The sequence below is a fragment of the Pomacea canaliculata genome, linkage group LG3 (genome assembly GCF_003073045.1).
Source record: "Pomacea canaliculata isolate SZHN2017 linkage group LG3, ASM307304v1, whole genome shotgun sequence".
Lineage (NCBI taxonomy): Eukaryota > Metazoa > Mollusca > Gastropoda > Architaenioglossa > Ampullariidae > Pomacea > Pomacea canaliculata.
The window spans coordinates 8650691-8665099 of NC_037592.1; the positions used below are offsets into that span (position 1 = coordinate 8650691).

A 14409-nucleotide genomic window follows, 5' to 3' on the forward strand; every position below is an offset into this window, starting at 1 on the left:
CCACCTGTACTACACCAAACATCACAATGTGTGGGACGAAGCCATAACAACGGCAATGACATAGTCATCTATCATTGAGATCACAAACAATGCACTGCAATTACTGGTCGTCGAAATCCGGGAACCGAATTTAGAACTGTCTTTACATTTTAACGAGGGTTAACTGATGCTGGTATGGCCAGAAAATTAACCGTTGAATGAATGATAACAAAATCATTATACTAAATCAAACGGCAATCAAACGGGGGATGAAGTAAACAGCTAAAGGAAGCCTGCAAAAGAAACATTCACAAGGATGCACAAAGAATTACATCGTTCATATAATACCCACAGCTCCTTTCGAATCCTTCCATAACCACTTTTTTCCTTTTAACTAACGGTTTCCTTGCAGTATGGCAAATTCTACCGACAGGGTTTCCTTCATAAATTTGTTCTGTGCCATCATTTTCACACTGTTTTCCATCGATTAACAGTCATGTTCTTGTGAAACCCAGTCCCAATGCAGCTTCCAGAAAAGAGACTCTAAATATGAAGGGAAAGGCAGCAGGTCATGTAGAGATAGAGATGGAGAGACACAAGGCAATATAAAAATATAAAGTGAAAAACCCTTTTCACTTACTCAAACGACTGGTACGACATGGAAACTCTTGCAACCTACAATGTCCAAATGTCCTTCTCTAGGCTGTTGGGAAAACACAAGTCTTACTGTCATCGTGAAGCAAAAGAGACACTCCGTCAAGGATTCGTCGCTCCTTCCATCCTCCTTGATGAAAGTATGTGGACAGAAGAACGAGAAGCAAGAGACACAACATTTCCCTGTGAACCCTTGAATCTGCATGAACAATACAATTCCCTTTCTACCATCAATTTCCCGACCTTTTAACACATCCCTGGTCTAACTGTTCATCTGGAGGAACATTACTTCTTCCCTTGAGATGGACCCAACTGATTTCAGTTTTTGTATAACACTCGTCTACGAAATTGATTATAAAACGTATCTCGAGTTAACGAATCCAACCGATTGGGCCTTGTGACCCTAGAGAGACTTTTGGGTTATAAAACTTCTTTTTCAGGAGTTTCCTAGAAACTCCTCATCATTCTTGTAGAAAACTATCGTTTCTCCATACACACTAGAGATTGGCTTTCATTTTTTTAAAATTCTGAACCTAATTAATTAAAGGCCTTAGGACATGCGTGACATGCCAGTTTCCGCAACAAAGTTGCTGATCGGATTAAAATTAATTAATTTAAATTCAAGAGCTTTATTATCTTGCTATAGAACTGGAGCTGTTATGATTTACTACAATTATCATCGCCGTCGTCATCGTCCCCTCCACCTATTCAATATCAGTTGTCAACCATTTTCCCACAAATGACACAGATATACCTGTTCTCAAATATTTGGACTCAAATAAGACAGAATAAAGATGCTTTAAAAATTCGTTTTACACTCCATAAGGATGAGGTAGTATATCTAACAGAATTTACATACAGCGAAACATCAGACACCTTCGTCGCTGAAACTACTCCAAGGCCTTTAGGTTCAGTTCTTTCGATTGGGTAGGTTGATGAAAGGGGAGAAAAATTCAGCAATAATGGAGAGAAAAGGTACAACGAAGCAACATTTGTTGTCTGATTCTTTGTTGTGGCTATTTTTTTCCTGCGGTCGTTTGATCATCAACCCGAGCGTTTTCTAAATTGCAGAGCACACTTTAGGGGCTCACGGGTAGCACCACTGCCTGCGTGAGGCAGAAATTAGTTCCCATGGATCAAATGATTTTAACATAGACGAGAATCTTTGTGAAAAAGAGAAAGTTCTTGAGATGCACTTCACCCAAAAAACAACATACAATCAAGGATCGCAAGAACAGGACAAGAGAGGAGGTTATACTGAGACACAAAATAAGTATCAGGAGGTTATATTAGCTTTTATTACGGAAGAGTAAACTATTTCAAAGGAAAAAACAAATTAAAAAACTTAGAAGATTGGAACCAAAATAAAAAAAATGTTATACTAAATACTTTAAGTCTCGTTCAAAATCGGTTATCGAAGGAAAGAATTTTTGCAGCTCCTGAACCACCTTGCTCGGAACAACCATATTCCCCTTCATTCTTATTGTGTCATTGGTCAGCATTTTCCGACTGTTCCGACAGAGACAAATCAGTGGAAAGGTGTACAAAAACAGCAAGATGGGATAAACCTGACAAAACAGTGCATATATGCTTAAAAGCGGAGGTACAAGAACATGGAGCTCGAGTCAACCCGATGTGGAAGTGAGAGCAATATAGAAGCAAGGGGGAGTGATGAGAGCGTATCAGTATGGACTGATGAATATTAGCATCAACTCCATGAATGTCGAAACAGAAACTTCAGTCTTATTGCATCGAAGACAGACAGGGGATGACTGAGTAGTTAGAGAATGGCTTTCGAACTGGAGGCGCGCTGGTTCGATACCCGAGTGGCGCAGCAACCTTACCCCAGTCGAGCCAACTGGCGGGATACCTGACTTCATAGAGAGTTTACGGAAGGTAATACAGATAGGGATAGGAGATAGGCACCGGTATCATGTAAACCTGGATTCGAAAAATACCAGCCTCCCGAACGAGTCTAAAAAGGTTAATGAACGACCTTGTCTTTTTATCTTATTAACATCAACTCTGTGATTGGAAACTGGAAATTCCAGAGAGTCACATTAACATCGACTACGTGACTGTCAAATTCCATAACTGGCAAACCCCCAGCGAGTCTTTGGAATTTTGGATTCAACATCCATGCCTCCACAGTTTTCAGGGTCACTGAACGATGCCAATTATCCTAAATTATCCTTTCCATCTTTGAAACATAAATAATCTTCAATGGGCACAGAAGGAACCAGGCAATAAAATCGGTATGACCCAGTGCTCGTAACCAACAATATGCTAGAGTTTCAGAGGGATTGGGAACATTGCCATGGACAATGTATGGTAGCCCTAGTCCTCCACAGCAGTCACGTGGTGCAATGCCGATGAGAAGTCGACGAAACTGTTATGTGCCTCTGCGATCACGATGATGAGGTGATGATAAATATTATGATAAGAGATACTGTGGCTGCTTGCCTTTGTGTTACAAGGGTCCAAGGATTAAACTTCTGACATATTTTTGTGTTTCCCCAGCATCCCCTGCACGACAGTTGTGAAGCAGGTCATCGACCTTCAATATAAGCAGATGCAAGTTAATCACAAACTTTCACAGTATTTGGTCTGTCAAACACTCTCTCACTAGTTTTCTGTCATTGTCACAGCTGTCTCCAGTTTTTTCAGTAAAAGACATTGAATATATCTCAGAGGGTGTGTTTATCGCTCGTGTGTACGTGCGTGCATACACGCTCATTGACAGTGTTTCTCCTCTTCCTACTTCTTGGTTTCTGGCTCGTTCTAGCAGAAAGACTATTTCTATCCAGCTCCTAATTCTTCCTCTGTTGTTTTAATCCACAGATCTTTTAAGCAAAATTTAAAACAAGCTGGAAGTAAAATGTCACATTAATTCAGAAAATTCTAATCCGAGGCAGGTTGAATTTTAATTATTAACCGTAGGAGCTTTTTAAAAGTCCTTACGAGAATTTATTTTAAGCAAGGCTAAAAAAAGAAGCTTTAGAAATAACATTTCACAACCTGTGCTGGAATAAATTAAGAGCGACAAGCTTTTTGAAATTACGAACATATTTATTTTTAGTTGTAGTAGGTTATTGTATGGGTCAGAAAAGGGTACAGGACCTGGCATGGTGGTTTTAAATTCTTCATGGATCTTCGAAGAATAATCATCAATCATTTTCTAGCAATGCAAGTTAGGTGAAATTATCAAGAGAGAATAATTTCCTTTTAATTACTGCCTGGCAGATACCCTTACCTCAGAGTCTTGTTTAATTCACATTTGTGACTGAAAGCCTTCAATTCCTGATGTATTTTCTCTCTACTGCAAAAATATGAAGTAAATACTGACCATGGAGTTACTGTGTATTTACCAATATAGTTTCACTAAGAACTCATAGAAGGCGTGAGCTGTCTGTGAAAGTATTCATCACAAAGCAGATTTCTCAGACTTCAAAACAAGATGAGATACTTCCACCCTTTTAAACTCAACAAAGAGACCAATGGATTTGCTTTTCTGCACTTACCCATATCTTTTGCTTTCCTCCAGAATTTCTCTAGTGTCGTGTGCATTACTAGTGTTTTTATTTCATTACCATCGCGAAATATCATTCTTTATTTTCAACGCCGAAGGCGGGCACTCGGCTTCCAGAAAGGTCTTAAAGGGTTCGCCAGCGCTGCCGCCTACATGACTACTACACCACCACCACCACCGCCGCCACCACCAACGACGGCACAACGCAGGACGCAGCTGTGTCGACCAACGGAAACGGAAGAGTGGCTGTTTGTGTAGGAACTTTATAGAAAGGGCAGCTGTGAGCAGGCGGCCCTAACGAACGTCTGGAGTGGTCCAAACTGTTCTGCCCACAGTCGATGGCGGCGACACCCAGTGTTGCTGGCACGTTCAAACAAGGCCCGTAAGCTTCGTGCCTACGCATCTTCCATGAAAAGATGTCTTAAAAGCCAGACTTACACACTTGAAACGACGGTAGAGGGAGTCACTTCCTCCTAAACTGTATATTCTGCATTTCGCCAGCCATAAAAGACTAGACGCTCTCGAAAATTCCTAATGATCCAAACTGTTCTTGGCATGGCCGTCGTCTGCACATTCGCAGGAAACAGAATCTTACGCAAGACCAATGAGATGGATTTAGTCGAAAATGATTTTAATGTCGTTGACTAAAAAAGGTCTTCGTCTGTAAAGTTTCACATTCTTTATATCTAAATACATTCATCATCTTTTTCCATGCTTACTATTAGCTACTCACATTTACCCGATGTGAATGATTAAAGGGCCATAACTTCAAACAATGACAAGCGTATTAATGATTTTTTCCTCCCCCTTCCATGTACTGTCTAAATACGAGCTCTTTGTCTCAAGAAATCATTTTTATCGACGTTTGCCTCGTTGCTGTAAAAATGGAAGGTCGATGTCCTTGATGCACTGGTGTGGTTTTATGTCCTTCCTGCAAACGGAGTGTAGAAAGAAAAGTTTGATGGACTTGCAGGTAGACTTTTTCAATCAGTTAAACAAATGACCGTCACCTCTTGGGTCTCAGCAAGCCGCCATTGCATGCTACCTGCCCTAAGCCACCCGGGGGACATAGAGGACATCAAAGAACGATATCCTTTGGAACTTTGCATTGGAGTATAATCACCGCCACCAGTTTCGTCCCCGGGGCTCGACATTCCTACTTTGATGGTTACTGAAAGGTGGACACCTGTGTATATGCACGCTAAAGAATAATAAATGTAAAGCCTTAGCATGGGATGTTTCTGACATACTTGAGACTTTGAGAACTCTGAGGAATATATTACAAATTTTGTGTTTATCCATCCCGATAAAAGTGGCAACCTTTAAGCAAACTCTATCACACAAAGGGGAAAAAACTACCTTTAAAAAAATAAGGAAAAAGCAAAGAAGGAAATAATATTTAGCAAAATAAATCACATCATTTTCTTAAAAATTTTGCGAAGTCGTGGATCGCTTCTGATACATTTCTCGAGACAGAGAAAAGAACTGCGCGTGCAACGCTCGAAGGGGCTCCGGAAACTGCGAAATATGATGAAAGGAAGTCAATATAACACGAGGCTGTAGAACGGGTCGCACGCGCAGCATGTCGCATGCAGCAGCACGTGCAGGTCCGCTGGTGCTTTTCTTTGGCGCCTCATTATCCTGGCGTTTGGCCTGGCGACAAGTTCACTGACAGGTCAGCGTGAGCTCGGCTCACCCTCCTCATGCGTGACAGCATCCCACTGAACGCACAACTAAATATCGGAATGCGTAAACAGTTTGTAAGAAAAATGTTCTGGTCCTTAGAGATGGTGGTATGTATATGAGCAGACAATGCAAAAATCATTTCCTCGCTAAATTTTTGTTTTCATCGGGTGTTCGCGGATTTTAAAATCTCTGTTCCTATCCCTCCCTCCATTGTACAACTCACATATTTCTTTTGTTTACACTTCAAGTGTTTTGTTGACCTCACTTAGGACACAGATCCACCCTTAAAGTAGGATATGCTCATTGTATTCCCACTGATGTGTACAAGCACTTGATGCACTTGATGCAGAGTTTGCGTAAAAGAAAAAAGAAATTGAAAGCATGCAGATTTGACATCTCTTAGGTTCCAAGCAGAAGCCCGAAATTTTAGCAAATGTCTGAGAGCCACAAGTAGCGGAAATCAGGGTTTCAGCATATTTTATTACTAGTCTTTTATTATGGTGTATTCGATCTTTCTTTCCTTTTTTTTCTTTCTTTTTTCTTTCCTTCCTTTTTTTTTCTTTCTTTCTTTTTTTCTTTCTTTCCTTTCTTATTTTCTTTTTCTTTCTTGCTTTCTTTTTTTCTTCCTTCCTTTTTTGTTTTCTTTCTTTCTTTTTTCTTTCCTTCCTTTTTGTTATTTCTTTCTTTCTTTCTTTCTCCTCTCTTTCCTTTTTGTTTTCTTTCTTTTTTCTTTCTTTTTTTTTCTTACTATGAAGTTAGTGCATTTCGTGTTACAGGAAAATCGGGACTTTTGTTTATCTCGTTTTGCTTTACCAAAAGTTGTAAACATCTTTTTATTTTTCATTTTTTCTGGTTGTTCTTCCTTTCCTCTCTTTTATATTTGCAAGTTTATTATGAAGGGTTCAGAAACTAAACCAAGTGCAATACAAAGAGAACATTACTTATTTTCCAGGCAACAACGCCCTCGACTTAGAGGAGTTCGGCGCATTTCTCAACTGGATGCAAGCAGAGCAGGAACAAGACTTTTCACAGTGAAGTCCCTGTAAGAGACCCTGTATCTGTGGGGCATTTATTCTGACGCCATGTTTATCAGGAAACTCCAACATGCGGTCACCATGACATCCTGTCCAGATGTAACTGACATTCCTTAGATAAAAACAAATTCAAAAGACAATATTTCACAAAGAATGAAAACTTTTTAATGGAAAGAACTTTGTGGCCAATGCAGAACCGAACTTGCATCTTTCAAACGTATAGTGGGCTTGTTCGAAATTGTCGTATTTAGATGTCAGGAAAAGTTGTTTTGCACAATGTACTGGCTTATGTGTCAGAATATTAAACAAAAAGTTGTGTTTCTGAAAGTATGCCTTTCTTTTAGTTTTGTTTCGTTTGAACTTTGATGCCAGAGAGAAAAAGCAAGTCTTACCTTTCTTTAGTGGGGTATAGTCACTCGGTCAAGCTACTGAAAAGTTTCCCTTAAAAAACGACAAAAGAAAGGGATAAATAGTATTTCTTTTATTTTTTCCCAATGTTGGAGTTCAGGCGCACTCCCTATTAGCGCTTTAGTATATATAAAGTATAAAGTTGTAATAAACCAACGGAAGTGGTCCCCCCTTAACATTATCTCTTTATTCTATTCAAGTCTTTGCCTGTGTGATTTAAATACTGTGCAAAAACGAATTTCAAAGTTCATTATGTCAAGAAAAGTAATTTGAATTCTTGCTTCAAAGGAATGTAGAAGTGGGAAAAATATAAACAAAATCCACAACTGCGTGCACAATCGATTTAAATTGTTCTCGCTTCGTTTTTGTCCCTCGAATATCACATGCCTGGGATTTTCAAAGAGAACAGATTAGTGAGCATCTCTACCATTTTTTAAACAGAAGATCATCGACTTACGATGTCAGAAAGGACATTTGCGACAAAAAATATCTTACATATCCAGACATCTCTATACTGTTAACAAAACCCTGTACATGATAAGTTCCTTCTTGTACTCTGAGAGAATTTGCATAGTTCATTTTGCACGTGGACTGAGGTCGATTCCTGGTGGCGATGAGCCGAACCCTAAAGGGTTAATTCATTTATCAGAATGCGGGGACGACAGGGATGCTTGCCGATCCTTTCAATGGACTCGGGGGTGTCCCGAGGGCAATCGATGTTTTAATTACATTCCCAGGTGTCTCGGTGGCAAATATGCTCATCTCTCCGCCAAATCTTCCTCATTTTGCAACAAAAGAGCATGGTCAGTTCCCAGGCGGGAAAAGCATCAGCAAGAAAGATGGTTAGCAGAAGCGGGTGAAGGCTTTTGAATACGACATGATGAATATCAACAGCAGGCGATTTCAGAACATATTTAGTAAGAAAATAAATATCCAAAAATTTGAATAGGGAAGGGAGCTTTCACATTAGAAGAAGGTTACAAAGATGCAAATAAGAAATGTTTGAAAAGATAGTTTTATTTGAATACTTTTACTTTCTCATTCCAACACACACACACACACACGCTCTCACGCACGCGCGCAAAACTGTTACCAAAAATTAAGAAAAAAATGGGTTTTTACAGTAGAATTTATCCAAATCCACACACAGAAAGCAGACTGGAACATAAATAACAATGAAGACTTACAGATTCGTTAAGGATATCGGACGAGTAACAAAACAAATCTAATAAAATAAATATTTGTAACAACAAACAATAAACAAAAACAAATTTCAAAACTAAATTCACAACTTTTTTTTAAACTATGGAAATTCCTTTAAGAACTTATGATTAGTATTATAATAGTTCGTTCAAATGTATGCAGATACTAAATTCTTAGACATCCTTTTAGCACTGAAGAACATCCAACCCACGGCCTGCAAATGCTTTGGTCTGACCCTGCCAGGGCAACCACAGGCAGGACTCGAAATTCAATAAAGCTAGCCTTTTCCTATTAAGGTAAATTTAAAATAAATAAATTGTAAAATAAAATAAATTTTCAAGGGACACGCAAGGAACGTGTGTTGCGGGAGACACAGGCCACAGACTCGGTGGCCACAGATAGTCAGTACCAGTACTGAAGGTGTACACCCTTCTACAATGTTAACATTCTGGCGAAACTACGTCTAGACCAAATAAAACAGACTCATTTTTAAATCGAGAATTTTGCATGCACGCCAATGATGTCACAAATATCCATATGACCCTTGGCAGACAGAAAGGTGACCCACCATTGTCTTAAGCGAAATAAGCACATTTAGAAACGTTCTGAAAGAAAGAAAACACACCCTGCAGTACAAAGCACAAACACGGGTATCTATGTACTTTTAAGTGATGATGATTTAGGTGGAACAGAGAAAAGAACGGTGAGTGGCTAGTCTGTCAAGTGCCATGTCTAGTCAGGTCCTCCTGATGACCAGTGCCAGCGTAACTGACTATAAACTAGTACCAGTGGAGGGGTAATTATGATTAATCTGAGATATTGTAAGGAAAAACTTAATGCGTTTAACAAGCAACAACAACAACAACAACAACAACAACAACAACAACAACAACAACAACAACAACAGCAGCAGCAGCAGCAGCAGCATCAGTAGCAGCAACAACAAAACTAATGTATCGTTATTGAAATAATCTAAAATAGAGAACATATTTTATCGTTGGCTATCTATCAAACTAAATGAGTTCTGAAATTTTCTTTAAATCCTATTTTCAGCAAGTTTTTAGAGAAAGATTAAAGCCCCTCCTGCGTTTATTTAATACAAACATTCATAAAATAGCAATACTTGTCTGCCTTGGGTTAACAACACTGAACATGATGAATGAAAGAGAAGGGTATATCTTCGAATTTATAGCCAGTCGACATCAATGATCTTGTGCCATTCAGATGCAAAAAGAAGTCAGCGAAGAAGGAAGGAAGAACAAATACGCATGGCTTTGTTAACCACAGACACAATTGTGCGACGATTTCTGTGACAGGTGACCACCTCCAACAGTGATCACACTGAGTAAATAATTGCTAGGCAAAGATATTTCGTTAAACACACTGACGGCTCGAGCTTGGGACTGTATGATTGTCACTAAGCAGCATTGTGAGAGTATAGGGAAAGACATGAACGACGAGGAAACACAATGCATCGTAACCGTTAGAGACGAGAGGCTAAGGAGGATGAATTGTGTGAGAAAGAGAGAGAAAGAAAGAAAGAGAGAGAGAGAAAGAGAGAGAAAGAAAGAGAGAGAGAAGAAAGAAAAAGAGGAGCCGTGGTGTTGGGAAGGGCAAGAGAAGAGAATGGGGGATACAGAAAGTTTGTTTTCAAAGAAAAAGGGCTTCCTGGGATCCAAGGTGAAAAACCAACATCCTGAAAGGGAATTACGGAGGAGAGAATTCCCTTTCAACGTTCAACTATTTGGATGGTTACTTCTCAAACTGGTAAAATGAGGATGAAAATAACTCAGTTAGCTAATAGCAATGTTGACCGAGCCTCATCAAAATGAGCCATCTGGGCCAGTTACCTCCCCTAAGGTTAGAAAGAGTTAAGGGTCCTTTTTTTCACCCCTGGACTGCTATGGTATACGTCGAACTTTTCCAGTTAGCAAGTAAGCAGTCTTTCAACTCTATCCTGTAGAAGTGGTCAAATAAAATTGATGAAAAAAGATAGTAGGGCTCGTATTTATTAATGGATAGAAATGAAAAAATAGTTCATATTTTAGGAAAATAATACTTTGCTTCTGTACAAAACAGACTTTAAATACCTAGCTGTTTCTAACCAAACTAAAGATTGACAAAACGTAGCTCACAAAACTGGTTGCTGGATACTCATAAATGTATATAATTATATAAAAAAAAGCTTAAAGATTGCTAAGTCTAAAATGAATAACTTTAACTCTCCATTCTTCGATATAGAGTTTGACATATGAAATACACAAACCTCTCGGGTCAGGAAGAATGCAGAAGTCTTAACTGATGGAACATACAAAATTCTGTGAAAAAAACAAGCAAAACTATTTGAAGGAACATTCAAACTCTCTACCTCTGGAACATGCAAGAGCAGGGCAATGAAACATGGAAGCTATTCTGGGAGCAATTCGCCATGTCATTGGTCAGCGCGAGTAATAAGGAGGCAAGGCTCGAGTTCAGGAATCTGATACGAATTTCTATTGGCGCCAGGCATCTCCGCCTGGTCACAGGGTCTTTTTCTGGCATCGAAAGCAGGAGCGGCCGAGTGATCGAATTGCTGTAATGTAATCTCTCGGGTATATAAGCACGCCAGCAAACAGAATGAAAACCGCAAATTTTCTTGATGTGATGAACATGAATGTCAATGAGTTTCACTGCCACCAGCGTCTTTCATCAGCTTCCTCGCCGGTCACACCAAAAGGGAGGGAGAGAACCATGCAGTGAAGTGCAGGTAGAACCTTCTAGAGTTCTTGTGATGAAGAGAGCAGAAAGTCCAGAAAGGCTCTTTTGAATAAAGGAAAAGAAAACCGGAGCCAAAAAAAAATAAATAAAAAAGTCTAGTTCGTTTAATAGCTCCCAGTGGAGGGATTTTGAAGCGGAAATAACGATCGGCGATTCTAAAAAAAAAAGTTTTTTTTTTTTCAATTTTTACATATATATTAGAAATTGGACTCACGCACGCACGCAAATTATACATTTATCTATTTTTGAGGACTTGTTGAATGGAAAGAACAAAGGAGCACATGAAGTAAAATATTTTTGACATACCTCTTGACTGGGCAAAGAACATTGCAAGAAAGTGTCTTCACAACTGTTGGTGACTCGAGATTCAGACTAATAATATCACCATAACAGAAAGAGCTCAAAATAATGTCTTCGTGTTTATCCACGGATACACGTAATTATTATGTACTCAAAGCTCTACCATCAGCTGAGACCTTCACAACATAAACATATCCTTGTACAATGCTGACGTCAGTGTTGACCAAATGGTGTAGGCGAGTATTTCAGGAACGGAAAGGCGTTCATTTTGTGGAACTTGTCTCTGTCTGGTTTTAATCAGCTCTTAGAGAAAAATTGTCCCTGCTAGATCTTTAACAAACTGAGGAATATTTATAAAATAATATATCCGTTCTATTTGTTGCTTTCTTAATTAGAAAATTTAAAAATTGAACTATTTTCAAACCGTTAATGTGTGATCATACAACAAATCTGTCTTTAATCATTTTGTTCCAATTAACTCCCCTTCTGAGGGGGATTCCACTGATTGATTGAAGCCATAATTATGTTGGCAATCGGTCAGAAATGGCTGTCCCTAGTAGTTCCTCTCACAAGCTGTGATCTCGTCTGTAGTGGCGAGCGAGGAGGATGTTGTGATTAGCTTCAAATCTCATTAACCAACGCTGCACAGACACCTTGCAGACACCCTTGTACAAACACTCGTGAACTACTGTCATGCTGCACCTGTGTTGTCCTTCCAGCCAACAATTTTCTCATTCTGTCTTTCTCCCTCTTCCTGATGTGAGAGAGATGGCGAACGACATCTCTGTGTGTATATAGCTACCAAAAAAGTAATAATGAGGGTGTAACCCAATGGATCATCTACCTTGTAGGATAAAAATTTATTTCGAGCCATCAGCTGCTTCTCCGAGCACATGAGATATAAGACCGAGAGAGAGATACATTGTAGACGATTTTTACCTCGTTACAGCTTTCTCGGAAAGCAGTGAAGAAACAAAAGCTTCCCTAGTGTTTTATTCGTTCTAGGCAAACAGTAAAAACTTTTTACTGCTCTTCACTCCATGTTTCAACAGTCGAAATCCAGATTACTGTTATTTCACAATTCACACATCAATCTTTAAGCCCAGCATGGAAAACACTCAAAAACGAAATTATTCTCTTTAAAAAAAAAAACATTCTCGTAGATGAACATTTCCCTGACGAACATCTTGAAGAAGGTATCGAAAAACATCTCGCAGGCAAACATCTCGAAAACGAATGAACATCACATAAAAGCTCTACTGAATGATCGACGCCAAAGAAAAAGACAGGCAAGACCAGAAAAAAAAACCCAACAAAAATATTTTTTTTAAAAAAGCAAACCAACAACTTTAAGGTCAGACATCAAGTTCCATTTGGCACATCCGTTAGACTACAATGCACGCGTGTGTTGACAGAGCTCACTTCGCTGTCTTTTGCTCAGTGCACGTGCGCAGAATCCCACGAGATTCTTGCATGGCGTGACCCGACGCCAGAAGGAAGGGACAAGCAAATTAACGAGCAAAGAATGAAAGGAAAAGCGCGTTTGATGGAAGGGAGAGAACTGAGAGGTGCATTTTAGTGTGGCCAGTGCACTCCCCCTGACCGAAAGTTAACGTGCTATAAATAGGTTGAGAGCGAGTTAGGTCTTTTGCGCCTAACAGGTTGAAAGGTCAAGCTCTCTTTGATTTTGTTTGTGCGTTGAGCCATATTTATGTTTGTATTTACTTCAAATGCGCCTGCAATCTTTCTTTTGCGGTTCGACTCCATGGGATGCTCGCTACTAAATGGTTGGGAACTGATTGGATTTCCGTTTCCGCATATTCCGTTCACATCGCCTGAAGTACAATGAACAAAATCAAGTAACGACCACCTGTTTTTTATTTATTTTATTTATTTATTTATTTATTTTTTTGCTGTCGTAATATGGTCTCTTCTCAATATTCTCGTGATATTTGACTAACCCTTGTTTTCTGGAGATTTTCAGCAACATGCAGTGGTCGCCATTTGCCACCGAACGCCACCTGAAAGCAGTGAGTCTGTTTTTTCTTCATCGCAGATTGTTATGATCGTTTCATGTACAGCAGTGAGCATGCTTATTGGTCAGGATGTTGTGCTATAAAAATGAACTTATTATTATATTATTATAATTTAGAATTATTAGAGTTAGACAATAATATTTTATATTCTTCTTTCGCGCACATTTGAAGACTACGTGCTTCTAGAATGTAATAGAAAAATTAAGAAAGAGACAAAGTTAGTGAGCAAAAGCTCACACCAAACATAAACAGTTCTCTCAACCAGCTACGGCATACAGTAATGTTAGCAATAAAAACAATCGTGACAAGCCATTCCAAGTTCAGATTTCAATAACTTAAAAAAGACAAGAGGAAAAATACCCTCCCCACATCTAATATACAAAATAATTAGTGCATTCCGCTGAGACAAAAAGATCAAACGGAAAAAACAGCTATTCGAATCATAAATTTCAAAAGAGGTTATTAAAAATTGCAAAGGAATTAAAAAAATAATAAGATTTTGCTTATACCAGATATTATTTAAATCATAAAAACAGAGTATGATAATAGCGACTAGTACATTCAGATCATAAAAATGCAAATAACTACAATAACCCAAACTAAGTACAAAATTTAAAAAAAAGAATATATAGGAATAGTGAAACACATAGATTAAGCAATCAGTTTAAAAAGTAGAACGAAAGACCCTTTGCGAACGTGACAGCTGTCCTGGTTCCAAAAGAAAGAATTACTTCCGGAAGAAGGACACACCCGACAAGACAACCCTGCTGCATCACTGAGCACCTACCCCAACCCTTTCTTCTTTTGTCGAAACAGAATTCTT

At 38.9% G+C, this 14409-nt stretch overlaps 1 protein-coding gene across 3 annotated transcripts in view; it reads left to right on the forward strand.

The window, feature by feature from the left end:
• Positions 1-7212, forward strand: part of LOC112560214 (prothoracicostatic peptide-like) — a 63554-nt gene extending 56342 nt beyond the window's left edge. For all 3 annotated transcript variants that reach the window (XM_025231878.1, XM_025231880.1, XM_025231879.1), the window contains exon 3: positions 6801-7212. In XM_025231878.1, coding sequence (XP_025087663.1) covers positions 6801-6883 — 83 coding nt within the window. In that variant the 3' untranslated portion in view covers positions 6884-7212. The remainder of the gene's footprint in view (positions 1-6800) is intronic.
• The last annotated feature ends 7197 nt before the right edge of the window (positions 7213-14409 follow it).